The sequence below is a fragment of the Eriocheir sinensis genome, chromosome 48, assembly GCF_024679095.1.
Source record: "Eriocheir sinensis breed Jianghai 21 chromosome 48, ASM2467909v1, whole genome shotgun sequence".
Classification (NCBI taxonomy): domain Eukaryota; kingdom Metazoa; phylum Arthropoda; class Malacostraca; order Decapoda; family Varunidae; genus Eriocheir; species Eriocheir sinensis.
In genome coordinates this window covers 7,053,905-7,074,677 of record NC_066556.1, presented here as the reverse complement: position 1 = coordinate 7,074,677, position 20,773 = coordinate 7,053,905, and the positions used below count along the sequence as shown (strand labels likewise).

Below are 20,773 nucleotides of genomic sequence, written 5' to 3'. Positions count from 1 at the left end.
CAACATTTAGCAGGCAACTGGCAAGGATACTATGAAAATTTTTACCATGTACCATCCTCTTGTCTCATAGTGTTGCCATCGTGAACAATTTGTTCAGTTAAATATGAATTGCCGTGACAATGGCTAAAGTTTACATCGCCAAGAAAAAAACTCACATGATGTTATTCTTCTCATCCCATGAGAGAATCTCCACCACCTCGTAGGTTCCTGTTGTTAGTGGAGTCAAGGTCTTGTCGGAGGAGCGGCGAAGAGTAATGTGCTGGTGGAAAATTATCGTTAGAAACCATAAGGGAACTTTTGGCATGTAAGGTCTGAACCTATGCAAGACTATCCTCAAAAGACAATTTGATGCCCTCCTGACAGAAACCTCTCAATCAAATGTAAACTTTTTTTTTTCTTTTTTTTTCTTCTTTTTTTTCAGTCCTTCACCATTCCTTTGCAATGATGCTTTACTTGTTCAAAAAAATTACCAATTTATAGCTTACCTTGAAGTTGCCTTTGTCCTGCTGCGGTGTGGGGAGGATAATGAGGTAGGAGTCTCCATCCGCAGAATCAAACTTGGGTGCCGTGTAAAGGTCATTCCAGGCGTGGTCTGGGGATTCATGAACCAAGTCGTCGTTGCAGACGCCAGTGTCTGCTGCACAAATGCTGATTGTGTTCACATTCTGGAAAATATTCCTTGACTTAAAATCTCAAACCTTTCACATGCACAATTTTCTCCTCTGTGCAAGGCCCATAGCATTAGTATGCCTTCTTCCAGGCATCTGATGTTTGGCCCCAACCTATTACTGGCACAGAGGAATGCATAATCATTCATTTTTAGTCCATTTCTCATTTCTAGTTTTATGGTTAAACATTCAGTGATTGTTCTCCAGCTGTCTCTGTCTAGTGTTTCCTCCTCATGAACATGAGTGGCCAGGACTTCCTCTAATCAACAGCAGTTAATTATATTTCTATGCCACCATTCTTGCTTGTTATTTGTTTTTTCATGTCTTATTAAAAGAAAGATTCAACACCTTTAGTTTTCTCATCATCAGTTCTTGCATAAACTTAACACTATTTAACCTTCATCTCTTATCTCCATATCCCATAACCACCCATTATCTCCTCAAATCTTTTTGCCTTTATATGTGACCATTACATCACCTCCAATTGGCATACCCTTTGCTATAGGTACCCCAACTATCCAAGTGCTACCCCAGACAGATGTCAGCCCTGTAAGAATCAGAAGCACATTTTTGATGGAGAACCAACCTGATGCCTGTTCATCCAGATAACAGAAATCTTCTTTGGCGTGGACCAGCTGACAGCAGTAAAGTAGTGGTCAATGGCAGCCAGAGAAGTGGGAGGGGGCAGGCGGGTGACGGTGTCGGCAGCACCGATGATCAGCTTATTGAGGTCCACCACCCACAGATCCACGACAGGGTTAGCACGTCCAGGCTGCAGCGCAATGGACAAAAACATTGACGTAAAAATCACGGCACTTCCAAATTTATCCTCATTACATAAATAATCCAATGATCCATATCAATTAGACATTCCTTCACATAAAGCCTTTAGGTGCAATGCTTACCTTGGGGTACTTGATGGACTGCTGGATGGGGTACTGGAAGGAGAGGTCTCCCGGTCGGCCATACAGTGGGAAGTTCATGGTGTCCACGCGGGAGTCGTTGAAGGTGGCGAAGGCGATGCGGCCACTATCAGGCGAAAACCACAGGGCGGCGTTGGAGCTCAGGATCTCCTCTGTTGGAACACAAAATACATCCTTGGCTAATGTGAATAAATACTACCATCATAAGGATTAACATCCATCTGGTTAGTGCCACATGGCCTCTGATGCCAGGCACATTCTGTTCCCCTCATTAATTCGCTCGCTATCGTAGCAACTACATGAGCCAGACATGAGTGATAATTATATACAAATCTGTATCTTTGAATTATGTCTGTTATGTCTGAGAAGAACTTTTATTCCATGTACAGTGGTTGAAAAAACACTTTCCAAGGTAATGGCAATGAGGCTGCAAGGATAACCGCAATTGAACTACCAGCAAATATCAAATACAATTGGATTTTCACGCATTACCTTAAAATCTTTTAACTTTTCCTATGAGTACCAATGAATGACAGCAATCAGGTCCCAAACCGTGAAAAAAAAACTGATTGCAAAGCTTGTCTAAAGCCAGCCAGTCTGCCTCACCTTCGTACACCCAGTCGGGGATGCCGTTGAAGATGCTGCCGATCTGGCCCGTGTCGGTGATCCTGTACATGGTCTCGAGGTCCGGGCCGGTGGTGTAGTACACGTCGTTATGGGACACAAAGGCCAGGGCGTCGTTGGTTGGCGCCCAGGTGGCGAACAACAGAGGCGGCTGATCATTCCTGTTCCTTACGCGGGTCGGGGCCAGCGGTATGCTCTCCCTGGATAAGGAATTGGCAGGTAATTACTATATCGTGGAACTACTATTCTGATCCCCTCCCATGCTTCCTTCCCACGATAGTGAATCAGGACTGCACATGACTACTAATTCATGGCACTACTATTCTGATCTCGTCCCGTTTCCTTCCCACGGTGTTTAGTGAGGATTTTGCACACTACTAAATCATGGCACTATTATTTTCATCTCCCACAATTCCTTCCCACGGTGATGAATGAATAATTTGCACAGACTACTAAATCATGGCACTACTATTCTGATCTCATCCCAGGTTTTCTTCCCACAGTCATTTTCTGGGTAACTAATCTGCATAACAACACTATTCGAAGTCAGTCCCCTCGTAGTCTGGCATGTTATGAAAATTCCTTAAAGAGACTACATCATTTCGTTTTTGTTCGGTGGTTGAGAAAGTTACAAACCCACACAAGAGAACGAGGAGCAAAGTGACAAGTGGTAGTTTCTGGCTTGGCTACTCACCCAGTTGCCAGGTTCAGCACAGTGTGGCGAGCCAGGTACGAATACCGGAACAACTGGAACAAAAAAGTTTATGGTAAATAAAAAAAGTGCTTCAACATTCTCCCTGGAGCTGCACGGTGATGTCAGACAATGATGACAAAACAAGGTGCTCACATAATGGCCTTTAAACATAAATGATCACTTGAGCAACTTGAACTCTACTGCTAAACGCTTATGTAACCGCTGTGACGTAACAAAAAAGCTATCTTGCTCACCTTTTGTACATCATGAGCCACAAGGAGGTATTTACGGCTGGGCGAGAGGCTGTACTTGAACGGCCTCCACTCGTTCTGGAAAAAAAAGGAATAAGTTATGCTGGTAAAGACAAGAAAACCGTTCATAGTAGACTAAAGTAATACAGGTCCATATTTTAAAACGTATCGGACTCCTATTACGCCTATTTTCAAAGCCATAGAAAATGAACCGGGTTTTCATGGGTATTTTTTTCCGTTCATGGTGCAGAAGTCGTGTAAAACTATCACTGGGATCACGAAGCTGTCCATGAAAACCCCGGCGACTTCTACCAAAGGCTTTTGAAACAGGCGAACTGAGGTGCCGATGCTTAACACGAGATATAGACCTCGTAGTGTTGTAGGAGCCCTTACATCCCGCCCTTCCCCAGCCCTTAATAATATCCTGCCCCGCCCCGTGCCCCATAATATCCAGCTTCAGCCCTTATAGCCAGCCCCCCCGAAACCCCTTATATCCAACCCCAACACAGCCCTTATAGCCAGCCCCGCCCCATGAGCCCTTATAGCCAGCCCCGCCCCGTGACCCCTTATATCCAGCCCCAACACAGCCCTTATAGTCAGCCCCGCCCCATGAGCCCTTATAACCAGCCCCGCCCCGTGACCCCTTATATCCAGCCCCGCCCCGTGACCCACCATGGCCTCCTGGCTGAGAATCTCCTCCGACGTCTGCGTGTCGACGTGGTAGATGTTGAGGCTATTTTCGGCGGAGCGGTACAGGAACTCGGTGTCTGTGGGAGGAAGGCATCCGGTGAAGACTCAAGTTTGTATTTATTACAGTAAAGGAAACAGCTCAAGGACAACACCGAAAAAAAGAAAACCGCTATGCACTAACCCTGTAGAGAAAATAGAATGAAGCCCCCCCCCAAAAAAAAAAAATGAAACAAAAGATAATTTCGCAACGGTAATTACTAAAACCCTTCACTACTTCAAAAGACCGGATATTAACACAGGAGCAAAACATGGCAGCCTCAATTTGCATAACAGTGCTTCTGATACCCACACACCGCTGCTTGGATTCCAGGGCAGTGCAGTGCAGCAATCTATATGCCACTCGCCGCCTCGGGCATGGCAATTATCGAAGTAAGACAATCAGCACAGATCAATTCATTACGTCATAACGAGTCTTCGAAGGTCAACTGGCATGATCGTAACACAAGCGCGACACAAAGAACAATCCTGTCTCGATATTAGCTAACCCGAGTTCGTTGTCCGCCTCTGTTCACTTTCTGCCTGTTGGCCTCAGTGACGCGTACACACACCATCACCTTACACACATACCTGACGGCAAACAATAAGTCCAGGGAAACAAAACCCTGGTTCGCAGTGTTACATATGTGCTTTGAAATATTGAGCTGCTGGTTCATTACTCTTTTTTCATAGCCAGTAAATGTTCCTGCGCTTTATAACAGTAACATACTTTATAGTAAAATACTAATGATGTTAAAAGTAGAGAGGACACCCAGAGGTAGAGAAAAAATCATTTCCATTTGCATTCTGTTTCAAAAGATTCGAAACGTCACAAATCAGTGCTCAGCCGGATGACTTGTCGAAGGCTACACAACACTTGCGGACAACCATCCACCACTACTAATGAATAAGAGTTACTTGTGGATACCCATAACGCATCATAATTACATATCAAACTATATGGATGAAATATCACCGCTTAAAAAAACGAAACTGTTTTGCATATCTTATATATCAAGTATATCATAATGTTACAGAGACGGGTGTCACGCCACGCCAGGATAACATTTGTGGGCAGTTTCGTTGTTTCTTTTAAGTTTATCCCGGAGTGGTAATCCCAATGGACTTTGATGAGACTTTCATTACGTGTTCTGCCAGGTGAACCTGCTCCTGTCACCCACTCACATACTTCTCAGTCACGGTTGAGCGTCATGTGTCATATTGTCTAATGGCCATCGGTCGCACATGATAACCACGATGCGGCGACTCACCTGAGATCCAGGTACCATTGAAGGAAAACGTAGAGAAGGTGCCGTTGATGAACTCGATGAGGTCAATCCCGCCCGCCTGGGCCTTGAGGGGCTCGGCCTTAGGCGCCGCGACCGTCGAGCTGCGAGAGGACACAACAACACATGCTTATTGCCTTGCTGGGGCAGCTGCCAAAGCCACTTCTGCCCTTCACATAACATTAAAGAATAAATACATGAACAGGAACTACCTTAAACATTTAAAATTATGCTTCTTGTTTCACCGTGACCCCTGACCTTACGCGTGGCCTGCTGTTCACTGCCAACCACCGCACGACCGCCGATATATCTACTACAGCAAGTGCTTCCATAGTTTCTCTCCCCAACACACCTGAAGGCCGCATCCCAACCCTCGCCGGGGAGGAGCGAGACCTGAGGGGCGCCAAGTAGTTACCTGCGGGTGAGGATGACTGTGGCGATGGCGGCGGCCACCACCAGCATTACGCCCACGGTGGCCAGCAGCAGGTTCCTCCATACCCGCGGCCGCGTCGACCCCACCAGCTCCTGCAAAGCGAGAACCGCCACGTCAGCGACACAGTAAAAAGTAAAAGTCAAACAAAAAAGAAATAGAAAAGAAAAACAGAAGAAGAAAATAGCAATCGTCATTCTGCGTGTATTTGCTTCATACCTGACAGCCAAAATTACCAAGAGTTAAAAGTATTCATTTGACATGGTATAAAAGATAGCTAGATACAAACAGAGATAGATAGACGGTGGCGGCAGTAGTAGTAGTAGTAGTAGTAGTAGTAGTAGTAGTAATAGTTGAAGTAGTAGTAATAATAATAATAATAATAATAATAATAATAATAATAATAATAATAATAATAATAATAATAATAATAATAATAACATCAATATAAGAAGCAAAGACTCCCCCAGCACTCCATCACCTCGCAATCTCTCGTCACTAATGAATGAAGATGACTCGCATGAAACTCTGTCCGTCAAGCCGCCGCGCAAATCCTATCCCAGCGCCACTAGCCACAAGCCCCACCGCATGACGAGCCGAGAAACAACTAAAGAAACGACCCACTCGGCGGCTCAGGACCAGAATTCTCAAAAACTTCCGAGCCTTTGTACATCTATTCAAAAAGCCTGTCTTGGAAGTTGTAGGCGCTCCCGTGACCCTAGTAGTAATTTGACAAGGCTTCTGCTCAATGAAAGGAAAAAATAAACGTATGAGAACTTGACTAATCTTATCTGCAGCCTTTAAAAATAGTTGTTAAGAGAGCCCCAAGCGGTTGAAAATACGTGACCATGGAGGAGAAAAAGTATTGTAGTGAGGCGGCGGGGTTCGTAATAACTCCAAAGTGAACTCTCAACAAACACCTTCACGACCTCTCAGCCTGTCACGCGCCCTTGGATAAAACACTGCTAGAACATCATACTCGTGCACCTCGGCAGCCACGTCACTTCATGCTAACCTCTCTCTCCCCCTTCCCTTTAAAATTGTATCACCTTCAGCAAACACGTCACCTTATGCTCACACCACTCCTTTAAAATCGTAGAACCGAGAATAGGAGAAAAGAGAAAAATACGAACAGTAATAGAACAGGAACTAAAAAAATAAAATACCTCTCTCTCCCCCTTCCCTTTAAAATCGTATCCCCTTCAGCAAACACGTCATCTTATGCTCACACCACTCCTTTGAAATCGTATAACCGAGAATAAGAGAAAAATACGAACAGTAATATAACGAGGAACTAACACAAGAAAGTACACAGATCAGCAGAAAAGAACAGGATAAAAGTAAGACGAGACTATAGATAAACAAAACACGAGAGAGAAGACATCAAAGAAAACGGGTTACAGAGAACATATATACCCTTGCTTACAATGGACACCCCTGCACCCCTCTCATTACCCCTGCAGTACGGTATGCTTACATCTCACCCCCTGCTTACAATGGACACCCCTGCACCCCTCTCATCACATCTCTGCCGCTTTTCCCACTCATCCCTGTAGTACGGTATGCTTACATCTCACCCCCTGCTTACAATGGACACCCCTGCATCCCTCTCATCACATCTCTGCCGCTTTTCTCACTCATCCCTGTAGTACGGTTTGCTTACATCTCTCCCCCTGCTTGCAATGGACATCCCTTCACTCCCGCCATCACACCTCCGCTCCCTCTCCCACCCAGTCTTGTTGTCCGGCATTCCACCACACTTTGCTGCCATTTAACTCCTATTTCCTGCCACCACGTCCCTGCCTCTGTCCCGCCTTGATACGATGGTCAGTCCTGCCTCTCCCATATCCTTCTCACACCTCCTGCTACGTTCTGTGTATTCCGGCACGCTCCTGCTGCCCTGCTCTGCCATGTAATTACCCCCCTACAGCCCCCCTGCTGCCATTCACCTATCGTCTGCCCTTTCCCTCGCAGCTTAAAACTCTATACTCTCTCAACCTTTATTTAAACTATGATGTGATAACCTTTCTTAATAAGGTAAACGTGTTTCGAGGATACACACACACACACACACACACACACACACACACACACACACACACACACACACACACACACACACACACACACACACCATGACGAGCACAACACGTTTTCTTCTTTTCTTTTTTTCGCCTCGAAGCTGCAGCAGTGAAAGTGAAGAATCAGTGTCAACCTTGAGTCACGCGTCACCGGCTAATCTTCTCAGCGATCGTAATAAATCATCGCGGAATCTATACGTAACATAAGAACATAAGAACGTAAAGAGTCTGCAAGAGGCCAGCGCGACAGGTCAGAGGGACAACACAAACGCTATACCACACCACCTCCACGACGCTCGCTAAATCACCTACAGACGAGTAAAAGTGAACCACCGCAACGTTTTTATAAGTGGAAAGGTCAGAGAGCAAAGGTAAGCCCGCAAAGGTAAGGCTGCAAAGGTCACTGGCGAGCAGGACCACTGGGCAGGCCGCTGGCACCCACGATAACTCCAGAACGCATAGCACGACCTGACGCCAATAAGGGTCCCTCCATATCCCTAACGGCGGTGTCTGCGGGGAAACGTGAGATGTCTTGGCTCCTACGGCTGGTTCTTTGTTCGTTGGGTATACGCGGAAACACCCTAATGCAAATATAACTCTGTCTTATGGGAGTGTTTTCAGTGCATACGCGAAACATCCTGAGTCAACAAAGGTTTTCTGTTCTATGAGTATACTCGAAAACGCCTTAATGCAAATATAACAGTCTTATGGGGGTATTTTCAGTGGCATACGTGAAACATCCTGAGGGAGTAAAGGTTCTCTGTTCTATGAGTATACTCGAAAACGCCTTAATGCAAATATAACTCTGTCTTATGGGGGTATTTTCAGTGGCATACGTGAAACATCCTGAGGCAATAAAGGTTCTCTGTTCTATGAGTATACTCGAAAACGCCTTGATGCAAATGAAACCTTACTCTCCTATGGGCGTGTTCTCCGTGCATACGCGAGACACCTCAAGGCGATAGACGTTCTCTGTTCAGTGAGTATACGCAATCCTCCTTGCCTCAAATAAAGCTACTCTCTAAGGTCTATAAAGGGTGGTATTCTCTGCGTATACGCCGGGGGCCTTGACCTGCATGAAGCGTGGAAACAAAAACAGTCGGGTATAATTTATGAGTATTAATGTTTTTTTGTTCCCACCACCTTCACTCCGCTCCCAGGCCGGCCACACCCACGGCAGGCTCGGCGGCGGCGGTGGCGGGACCAGACCAGCCCGGCGCAAGGATTCCACAGAGTCAAGGGGAGCCCAGACACCACCAGCTGATCACCTTGGTCGTGACGGCGGGTTTCGTGTTCCTGCTCCTGCCCCCCCCCCCCCCCTAACCACCACCCCGCCGCTTTACAACAATTAATCTTACGGTATTAATAGTCAACTACGAATAGATAAAAACAAAATTCATTGTCAACTACGAATAGATAAAAACAAAATTCATTGTCAACTACGAATAGATAAAAACAAAATTCATTGTCAACTACGAATAGAGAAAAACAAAATTCATAGTCAACTACGAATAGATAAAAACAAAATTCATTGTCAACTACGAATAGAGAAAAACAAAATTCATAGTCAACTACGAATAGAGAAAAACAAAATTCATAGTCAACTACGAATAGAGAAAAACAAAATTCATAGTCAACTACGAATAGAGAAAAACAAAATTCATAGTCAACTACGAATAGAGAAAAACAAAATTCATAGTCAACTACGAATAGAGAAAAACAAAATTCATAGTCAACTACGAATAGAGAAAAACAAAATTCATAGTCAACTACGAATAGAGAAAAACAAATTTCATCGTAACCCAAGAATAAGTTAACCAAAATCCATCGTCACGCAGATTACGTTAAAAAAATCTTAGTCACACAAATATAAATTAAACAAAATTCATCGTATTTTAAGTAAAACGAAATTCATAAAAAAATACAAGTTAACATTCCTCGTCAAACAGTTTTCATCGTAACAAATATAAGTTTAACGAAATGCACAAATAGAATAGAATAGAAAACACAAATAGAAATAGTTGATCACGCGAAAACAAACATCCTTCAATAACATCCCAAGCAACACTAAATTGATGGATAAGAATGTTAAGCAACTATGTAGTAATACGGCAAAAACATTTCCTTAAATCCCAGAAATAAAAGTTAAACATATGAAAAACAAGCGTCCTTAAGTCACATTCCAAGACATAGCTACTCATTTGAATGTTAAGCAACTACAAAGGAGAAAAAGCTGTTTTGAGCCATATTTGCAGGAAGGCACGCGCGCACCTCACCCCCTTCCCCCACCATCAACACACACACACACACACACACACACACACACACACACACACACACACACACACACACACGACACATCCACCCAACCCCCAACCACCCCACCACACACGCATTATTTACAATCTAAGAATATTATATCGATTCATGACACTATATTCACCAACCACCCAGGGAGCAAAAAATATTCCCTGCATTCCTAAAAAAATATAATAAAAGATCATTCTTAAACCGTTACAAGAAATAACACAAAAAAATTACTATCACACATATGGCTTAACAGGTGTTCATGCCGCTATGCAGGTAAGGAAAAAAGTGAAAAGAAGTGTACAACCTCAACCAACACCACTTCACACCTTATCCTCCTCCCTCTCCCCCTTCCCCTCATCCCTCTACCCCATTCCCCTCTTCCCTTACCCCCTAACCCCCTTCCCATCCTCCCCCTCCCCATAATAAACAAAAACGGACCCAGCATCCCTCCTATAAACACTCCTCTGTTTCCTTGTATACGCAGCCACATAACCGTCCACACGCTTGCTCCCCTGACATTTCCATCACCAGCGTCACGTCGCTCGCCCTACAAGGCATTGGAGGGGCCGAGGAGGGCAAGAACCCGCCCGCCCGCACAGGCAGCCGCGGGGACCTTCGAGTGCCGGAGCTGGACGAGGAAACACAACGAGCAGGGAAGAGAAGGAAGTGATGGAGAAGTGATCTTTGATAGCGTGTATAGAGAAGAGAGGACGAGTAGATAGATGGAGAGATGAACAGATAGATAAAGAGATAGATAGGTAGATAGTTAGATGATAGATAGATAGAAAGATTACTAGATTGATGGAAAGATAGATATATAGATTGCTAGATAGGAAGAAAGAAAAAAATAAAGGAGAGAGAGAGAGAGAGAGAGAGAGAGAGAGAGAGAGAGAGAGAGAGAGAGAGAGAGAGAGAGAGAGAGAGAGAGAGAGAGAGAGAGAGAGAAAAAAGAAAGAAAGAAAGGAAGAACGAAAATAAAAAAATAAATAGATAGATATAGACAGATAGAGATAGAGATATAAAAAGAGAGTAATGAGACAGAAAGCACGTAAAATTGAGCAAGGGAATTCAGTCAGGAGGAGAGGAAGGAAGGCAAATGAAGGAGAAACGAGAGAGCCGGAGCAAGAAGAGAAAGCCTGACGAAGGACCAAAACATGCAGACGGAGCTGTAGAGAAAACGAAGAGCCAGCCGGTCATGGGAACAGGTATCCACAGGTAACTCCTCATCCAGGTGTACGCGAGAGCGAGTGTAAATATTTCCGTTTGGTGAGAATGTGTGTGTGTGCGTAGATGAGTGTTGGAGTTCAAGGAAGGCAATGGTGTGTAAGTATGGGAAATCATCTTCACTAATATCACCAAGAAACTAACATAAAGTGGATAGATAAGCAGAGAATGAATGGAAATGAGAAAATAACAAGGAAAAGAAGAAAAGAAAAAAAAGATACTGAGGATGACGGAGTAGAGAGAAAATACGAACATTAAATAACTAGGAAATAACACAAGGAAGTAGACAGATAAACAAACAGAAAACAGAATGAAAGAAAGACGAAAATAACAGGTAAAGAAACGCAAGAAAAGAGATACTGAGGATGAAGAAGTAGAGAGAAAATACGAACATTAAATAACTAGGAAATAACACAAGGAAGTAGACAGACAAACAAACAGAGAACAGGATGAAAGAAAGACGAAAATAACTGGTAAAGAAACGCAAGGAAAGAGATACTGAGGATGAAGAAGTAGAGAGAAAATACGAACATTAAATAACTAGGAAATAACACAAGGAAGTAGACAGACAAACAAACAGAAAACAGAATGAAAGACGAAAATAACAGGTAAAGAAACGCAAGGAAAGAGATGCTGAGGATGAAGAAGTAGAGATAAAATACGAACATTAAATAACTAGGAAATAACACAAGGAAGTAGACAGACAAACAAACAGAGAACAGGATGAAAGAAAGACGAAAATAAGAAGTAAACAAACAAAAAACGTACGTTACAGAGAAGAGACACCATCAATAACGGATTACAGAGAAAATACGAACATTAATATAGAGAAACTGATAGAGAAGTAGGCAGATAAACAGATAAACAACACAATAACAGAAAAAAAGTAGATATATAAACAAGACGAATGTTGAATGCTGCAAAATGGAGACACCAGAGATAACGAATTACTAAGAACATATGAACATTAATAACGCGAGAGAAACTGACGGAGAAGTAAACAGATGAACAGACAGGTAGATAAACACACCGCCAACCAGGTAAAAAGAAAAACGCAGGTAAATAACAATAATAAAAAGTGAACAGGAAGTGTGTAAATAGGAGGAAACGAGATAAATAAGTACAAGAATACCTCCACCTCCTCTCCTTCTTCTCCCCCTCTTCTTGCTCCCCGCCTAGCCGAGACCTGAATAAGCCAGTGAAAACACACGCGGTTGGTTTCTTTCTCTTCCGAAGTGACCACCAGACGACAGGTGTTTGAGAGTGGAGTGTTCACCTGTCTGCTTCCTCCTCTTCCTCTTCCTCTTCCTCTTTCTCTTTCTTCCTCTTCCTTCTCGTTTTCCTTTTCTTCTCCTCCCCCTCCTCCTCCTCATATTTTTCTTTGGGTCCTTTTTTTGTTGTTTTCTTATTTTCTTTTGCTGCCCTCTCTTCCTCTTCCTCTTCTCGTTTTCCTCTCCTCCTCCTCCTCCTCCTCCTCATCATCATCATCATCATCATCATCATCATCATCATCATCATCATCATCATCTTCCTTTTGCTTTTTCTTCGTTTTCTTTTCTTCTGCTTCTGTTACTTCTCATTTACGTATTTTATCTTTCCTCCTCCTTTTTCTTCTTCTTCTTCTTCTTCTTCTTCTTCTACTTCCTCTACTTTTCCATCTTCTTCTAATGACGTGCAGTTAAAAAGTGCCAATTTTCTATGCAATGAGAGAGAGAGAGAGAGAGAGAGAGAGAGAGAGAGAGAGAGAGAGCGCATCCTTAATCACCCACAAACCACCTTGACCTCACCCACAACCTTCACCCCTCCTCCGTTTTCTTAATGATGGGGTGACTATTAATTTTAGACACCAAGGACAACGGGAAGGAAAAAGAAAACGGATGGAGAGGAAAACAGGGAGGGAGAGAACTAATGGAAGGGAAAAAACGGGAAGGGTGAGAAACTAATGAGAAGGAGATTTAATATGATGGAGGCAAATGTCAGGGGGAGGAAAATGGGAAGGAAAAAGCTTATGGAAGGGAAGAAAACGGGAAGGGGGAGACTAATGGAAGGGAAGTTAATGGGATAGTAAAATAAAGGGAAGGAGACGAGCTAATGAAATGGAGACTAATGGTACGGTAAGAGAACGGGAAAGGAAACAGTAATGGAAGGGTGAGATAACATAAGGAAGAAACTAATGGAAGGTAGAGATAATATAAGGAAGAATCTAATGGAGGGGATAGCTAATATAAGGAAGACACTAAGGAAGGGATAGCTATTATAAGGAAGACACTAAGGAAGGGATAGCTAATATAAGGAAGAGAAAAACTAATATAAGGAAGAAGATAAAGAAAGAGAAAAGCTAATAAGGGAGCAAATACTGGAAGGGGAAGAGTTAATGGAAGGGAGAAGAAACTAATGGTGAGGTAAAACAACATAAAGGGAGGCAATCTAATGGAAAAGAAACGTGGGCTGAAAAAATAATGTGGAAAATAAAATAAATGAAAATAAAGGGAAAAAAAAAAGAGTATGGAATAGGCGTTGGGAAGAGAAGATGAAATGAAAGGAGAGAAAAAAAATAAAGGAAGGGAAGATAAAGAAAGAAAGAAGATAGTGTTGAGATGCGCCTCGTCATCACCACCATCATCATCACGTCACTATTATTATTTACAGTGAGAGAGAGAGAGAACCTTCCCCTCCCCCCTCCCCCCACACACACCAATGATCACTGTTTTCCCCACTTTTCCTCGCGGCTTTCCCCAAGAAGGAGGAAGGAAGGAATGGGAGGGGAGGAAGACGGGGGAGGAAGGGGAGGGGGGGGAGGAAGGGGAGCCTCATGCCACTCCATTCCATCACGCCATTCAGGTGAGGATGAACATAAGAACACCTGTTACCTGTTACCTGTTTGTTTATTAGATTCCAGCGGCGGCGATTTCTCGAGAAGGTAATGGAGGAGAGGTGGAGGAGGAGTGAGGGAAGGATATACGGAAAGTAGGAGGAAGGAAAAACTAGAGGAGGCAGTAGACGAATAGAAGTGGAAGATAGCAGCAGCAGGAAACAAGAGAGGAAGAGGAGGAGGAAAGAAAAAAATATGATATGAGGAGGAGAGATGAACGAGGAGGAGGAGGAGGAGGCTGACAGGAAAAATGTAAGATGGAGAGGAAAAGGAAATGAAAGACACAAAAGGAAGAAGAGGAAAAAAAGGTGAAATGGTGAAGGGGAAAGAAAAGAAGGATGTGGAAGAAGGAGGAAGAGGAGAAGGAGGAGGCTGACAGGAAAAATGGAAGATGGGGAGGAGTAGGAAATGAAAGATAAAAGAGGAAGAGGAAGAGGAGGAAAAAAATGAAAGGTGAAAAGGTAAAGGGGAAAAAAAGAAGGATGGAGAAGAAGGAGGAAGAGGAGAAGGAGGAAGACGAGGAGGAGGCAGAACATGGGAGGATAGGTTTGGTTCAGCGGATGATCGGAGCAGCAAATTTGGGTAAGCATCAGGCGGGTCTCGTAAAGCAGGTGATGACATGAATGAGAGGGCGGCGGAAGAGGGAGACGGGTGACTAAAGGAAGCTGAACAAGAGGGAAGGAAAAATGATGCTGTTCTTGTCACTGTTATTACTGTTCTTCCATTTCCTCTCCGCGAGCCGTAAAAAAAGGTGAAGGGAAATCCGCCTACCGTTGCGTGCGTGTGTGTGTGTGTGTGTGTGTGTGTGTGTGTGTGTGTGTGTGTTTTATCTTCGTTTAGTCTTTTTTATGATGTTATTCGTTGTTAAAACCGAACATTACACGCTCACACACACAGAAAGAAACATAGAAAGGAAAGATACATAGCCAACCGGCCTCTTGCAGACTCCTTATGTTCTTATAGAAAAAAATAAACAACGAGAGGATGAAAGAAAGGAAGGAAGTAAGGAAGGAAGGAAAGAAGGAAGGAAAGGAGGGAAAGAAAGAAAAACAGAAAGAGAGAAAAATAGAAAGAAAGAAAAAGAAAGAAAGGAAGGAATTAAAACAAACAAAGGAATGGAATATAAAAGAAGTCTCCAATAAGAGTAAAAATCGAAGCCACCCGCGACTCCACCTCCTTGAAGCTCACCTTTTCTCACCTGTACCAACACCTGAAGAAGTACACCTGAGAGTCTCAACGCTACTCGAAGACGGCTCTTATTGTATTTGAAGTGTTTCTGTAGTGTTTCTGTGGCTCGAAAGTCGCATAGAAAGGAGGTCAGGAAAGACGTGAGGGAAGGAAGAGTAGGAGGAGGAGGACGAGGACGAGGACTAGGAGGAGGAGGATAGGGAGAAGTACAAGAAAGAAAATTAAGACGAAAAAGAAAAGAATGAAAAGATCAGATGGCGGAGGACGAGAGATGAGGATTGGAACGAAGATGAAGAGAAAAAGAAAGAAAATTAAAATGAAGAGGAAAAAATGAGAGGAGGAGGACTAGAACGAGGACGAGAAGAGGAAAAAGAGAACGAAGACGAAGAATACAAAAAAGAAAATTAAGACGAAGAGGAAAAGAGTAGAGGCATGAGAATGACAAAGAGAAGGACAAGGAGAAAGATAAAGGGGAAGAAAGACAAAGAGAACAAGACTGAAAGGAACAAGTAGGACACGGAGAGGGCGAAGGAGGAGGAAGAGGAGGAGGAAAAGGAAGTAAAAATACCATGATTGTGTAGACTGTAGAGGGAGGATATACGGATCGGAGAGCAGACTTGATTGGATGATGATAGGCAATACATATCTGGGATGAAGATGATGGATGGGGGATAGGAAGACTTAGGAATACATTAACGACTGCATGACTTAGGTTAGCAACAGACACACTCTACTTTGGGTTGGCAACAATCTTCTATATATAGGATAGAGACAGAGGGGGAGGGCATGTTGGGAAGGGTAAGCGGAGGGTAAGAGAAGTGGAGGGACAGGAGAGGGAAGATGAGGGAAAGGGAAGGGAAGAGGAGGGAAAGAGAAGTAAAGAAGAGGAAGGGAAGAGGAGGGAAAGAGAAGGCATGTAGAGAAGGGGAAGGGAAGAGGAGGGGAAGATAAGCAAAGAAGAGGAAGGGAAGAGGAGGGAAAGGGAAGGTAAGCAGAAAAGGGAAAGGGAAGAGAAGGGAAAGGAGAGGGAAGCAGAGAAGGGGAAGGGAAGAAGAGGGAAAGGGAAGGGATGCAGAGAAGGGAAAATGAAAGGGAAGCAGAGAAGGGAAAAAAAAAAGGAGGGAAAGGGAAGGGATGCAGAAAAGGGGAAGGGAAGAGGAGAAGAGAATGGAAAAGGAAGGGAAGAAGGAAGAAAAGATGAAAGAAAGCGAAATGGTTAGGCGAAAAGACGATAAGTGCAGTCCCGAGAAACTGATCTAGTCCTGATGGTGATAAAAGATTACATTTCTTAACACGGGAACGAACACACACACGCACATATGTCAGAGAGAGAGAGAGAGAGAGAGAGAGAGAGAGAGAGAGAGAGAGAGAGAGAGAGAACCAATCAAGTCAAGCAATGCCAACACTCGAACATACAACAAAATCTAAAAAAAATAAAAACTAACTAACAAGACGATTAAGCAACTAATAATACCCATCACGAACTCATTAATTTTGTCACAATGGAGAAAATTTAAAAACAACTCGGCGGAATTAAACTTTCATCTTATGTAAGTGAATAGACATGTTTAGGGTTAATTAAAGAGCACGAGGAGGAGGAGGAGGAGGGGGAAGAAGAAGAAGAAGAAGAAGAAGAAGAAGAAGAAGAAGAAGAAGAAGAAGAAGAAGAAGAAGAAGAAGAAGAAGAAGAAGAAGAAAAAGAAGAGGAGGAGGAGGAGGGGGAAAAAGAAGAGGAAGAAGAAGAAGATGCAGAAAAAGAAAAAGAAGAAGAAGAAGAAGAAGAAGAAGAAGAGGAGGAGGAGGAGGAGAGGCAATAGTAGTAAGGATGAGGGAGAGGAGGATGAGAGGGTTGACAACATTAGTGAAGAGGAAAAGGAAGAGGAAGAGGGAGATAGGGAATAGAGACTCTTTGTTGTGGTGGAAATGTGATCTCTGCACCCCATGTCACCCCCTCCCCCCCACTCTCTCTCTCTCTCTCTCTCTCTCCACCATATTTAATATAACGTTAGTATATGTTGCTCCAGCGCGAGTTTTTTTTCTCTCTCTCTCTCTCTCTCTCTCTCTCTCTCTCTCTCTCTTACATGATGCGATGTTTATAAGACGTGAAGTTTAATATTCTCTCCCTCCCTCCCTCTTCCCTCCTCCTCTCTCTCCCCTCCCTATCCCTCCTCCCTACTCCCTCTCTCCCGTCTCACCACCCCACAAAGGCAGCGCGGGTGGTGTCTGTCTCAACACCACCATCACCACCACCATCACCACCACCAGTTCCCTCCATCTACACCCACATACGAACAAACACTCCACCTCTTCTCTACATCCCTTGCTTCCTCCACTTTGATTCATAAGCTCGTCTCTCTCTCTCTCTCTCTCTCTCTCTCTCTCTCTCTCTCTCTCTCTCTCTCTCTCTCGTCTTCTTATCTTCCTTTGTTTATCATTATTTGACTTATTTTTACCGTTTCTTTCATGTTATCTATCTACTCTTGTTTAATATCATGTTTAAGACAGATTCCTCCAACTGCTCCTCCTCCTCCTCCTCCTTCTTCTGTTAGTCACGTGTTGCTGGTATTACGGTATTACTTATCTTCCTCTTCCTCCTCCTCTTCCTCCTTCTTCTGTTAGTCACGTGTTGCTGCTATTACTTTCCTTCTTCCTCCTCCTCCTTCTCCTCATCCTCCTTCCCTTCCTTTTACAACTGCTAAACCTCTCCATATTGCTACACTTCTTCCCCTTCACTGATGTCTTAATTATTACCCTTTTAAATACACCCTCTGACGTATACATAAGACGAACTACTGGAATTATATATTAGTAGTAGTAGTAGTATCGGTACGTATTTAAAAAGGAAAGACCAAAACTACTAACACGAGAGGAAATTGTTTTAAGAGGAAGAGAAGAAGCAGAGAGGAGGAGGAGGGCAGGTGCAATGAGAGAGGAAGGAAGGAGGAGAATGGAGAGAAGAAGCAGAGAGGAGGAGGAGGGCTGGTGTAATGAGAGAGGAAGGAAGGAGGAGAATGGAGGGAGGTAGAGGAGGCGCCCAACAGCGAAACCCCAGCAACAGCGTCCACACATTACGACCATGAGAGAGAGAGAGAGAGAGAGAGAGAGAGAGAGAGAGAGAGAGAGAGACCTTTGTATTAGCAGAATAAAAATTAAAAATAAGTAAACGAACAAGCAAGCAGAATAAACATGAGAAAAACAAACATCTGCAAGAAGGGGAAACTTGAGAATATCAGAAAATAAACGATATAAATCAAACCAGCGTTACTGAAGAAGACGAAACAGAGAGACAAATAACACTAACACAAAGACTGAACGATATGACGAACGATCAGACAAACATTGCAGAGGGTAGATAAGAAAGCCACAAATGACGACATGGAAAAATACTTCTAAAATTACCTGTAAATAAAGAAAATAAAAAAATAACAGACTGGACTACGGAGCATGGAAGAGACGTGGATAATGGTAACAGATAAGACATAGGAGAAAAAAAATAGTACAGAGACACATAGAAAACGAGCTATATTACTATAAAACAAAGAACAGTGACAAAAGGAAGAAAATAAAACGAGGGAAAAAAAGGGGACACAGAAAACAAAGTACATAATGAAACAAAGAAGAGGAAAGTGGACAAAAGAACAAAAAGTGATACAATATTCAAACAAAAAAAAACGGAGAAGGAATGAAAGGAGATGCGGAGGAATGGAAAGAGGGTGGAAGGGAGATAAGGGTGATAGGCTAATCTCCACGACGTCATTAGGAGACGAAGAATGAGGGAAAAAGGTAATTAGGAGATACAGAATAGATTAGAACTAAGAAAAATTACTCCCAGTGCACAGCTATAAAATTAATTGTACTAAAAATGAATAATAATAATAATAATAATAATAATAATAATAATAATAATAATAATAATAATAATAATAATAATACTTACGCAATCGTCAAAATCATATATCACACAGAAGCGAAGACTTATATTTCCTCTAAGACTTCCTTGACTATTTCTCACGACCACTTTCACTCACGCAAATCTATCACACACACACACACACACACACACACGCACACATACACACACATAGGCAAAACAACAACAGCATCAACAAAAACAACAATAACAAAAGTAAAAGTGATAGCATTGACAAACCGTTACGAAACCACAAGAAAAGGATAGACGCTCTCTCTCTCTCTCTCTCTCTCTCTCTCTCTCTCTCTCTCTCTCTCTCTCTCAAAACGGACAAGTTTAATTTGAAAACACACCTTTATAGCCAACGGCCGTCTCTCTCTCTCTCTGTGTGTGTGTGTGTGTGTGTGTGTGTGTTGGACAATAGGAAAAAGCTGGACATTCTTACCTGTGTGTGTGTGTGTGTGTGTGTGTGTGTGTGTGTGTGTGTGTGTGTGTTGCCCACGGATATAACCTCTCCTGACCCCCCAAGGACAAACTTTACCTGTGGCCCCTTCCCCCCGCACGTTCCATCCAGCTGATATCCCCCTCCCCCTTCCCCTTCCTTCCCAACACACCCTTTTCCCTCCTTTCCCTTCCTCCTGTCCCACCTCTAAGATCTCTAACCTTCGCTGCAACTTACTATCTCTCCCATACCCGTCCCTGTCCCTTCCCTTCCCCAATACCTTTCCTTTTTTTCTCTCCCCTATCCGTCCACCTCCCTTCCCCTTCCCTTCCCTCATCGATTTACTTTATATCTCTCCTACCCGTTCCTTTCCCTTCCCATTCTTCCCATTTCCCTTATCTTCACTTCCCATTCCTATTCCTCTCCTTTATCAGTCCCTCCCACTTTCCCTTCCTTCCCCTCCTCCTCTTCTCCTTTCCTCTGATTCTTCTTTCTCTCGTATTTCCAGCTTGACCACCGATTACTCTTCTCCTATCTTCCGTTTTCTTCTTCTTCTTCTTTTTCTTATGTTTCTTCCTTCAGTGCAGTTTCATATAACCTGTGCTTCCGCGTACCTCTCAGCTTCCTTTTATATTTCAACATTCGTTTTTCATCTCTTTTTTTTATTGTTTTGCTTCTATTTTTTTTTTTTATTGCAGTCTGGCGTAACATTTTCCTTTCAACTCATTTTTTGTTTGTTTTTTCTCTTCTTTGTGTTTTTTTTTTCTCGTATGTATTTATCTTGTTTTATTTTCCTTTCTCATACCATCACTATTTCATTATTTCTCTTCCTCTTTATCATCATCGCCACTTCTTTTCTACTTTCTTTTTCTACTTCTACTTCTACTTCTACTTCTACTTCTTCTTCTTCTTCCTTTTTCTTCACTTGCATTTCATCGACTTTAATTATTCGGGATTTTGGCCAAACAGGTTCCAGGTAGTGAGATTGGTTTTCCCCTTTCACCATCAGGACACACACACACACACACACACACACACACACACACACACACACACACACACACACACACACACACACACACACACAGAAGGGGGGAGGAGGTAAAGAAATCGGTTTGCGCCACAAAAAAGAATCTTCATCACC

General features: G+C 43.1%; 1 protein-coding gene across 5 annotated transcripts in view; it reads right to left on the bottom strand.

Annotated features, from left to right (window-relative positions):
- LOC126981527 (prolyl endopeptidase FAP-like) overlaps positions 1 to 20,773 on the bottom strand; it is a 112,285-nt gene that overhangs the window by 3,629 nt on the left and 87,883 nt on the right. For all 5 annotated transcript variants that reach the window (XM_050832714.1, XM_050832715.1, XM_050832713.1 and 2 more), the window contains 10 exons: positions 5,588 to 5,697; positions 5,158 to 5,276; positions 3,833 to 3,927; positions 3,164 to 3,238; positions 2,910 to 2,962; positions 2,198 to 2,415; positions 1,574 to 1,743; positions 1,255 to 1,440; positions 486 to 665; positions 156 to 259 (listed from right to left, as the gene is read on the bottom strand). In XM_050832714.1, the coding sequence (XP_050688671.1) occupies positions 156 to 259; positions 486 to 665; positions 1,255 to 1,440; positions 1,574 to 1,743; positions 2,198 to 2,415; positions 2,910 to 2,962; positions 3,164 to 3,238; positions 3,833 to 3,927; positions 5,158 to 5,276; positions 5,588 to 5,697 (1,310 nt within the window). The remainder of the gene's footprint in view (positions 1 to 155; positions 260 to 485; positions 666 to 1,254; positions 1,441 to 1,573; positions 1,744 to 2,197; positions 2,416 to 2,909; positions 2,963 to 3,163; positions 3,239 to 3,832; positions 3,928 to 5,157; positions 5,277 to 5,587; positions 5,698 to 20,773) is intronic.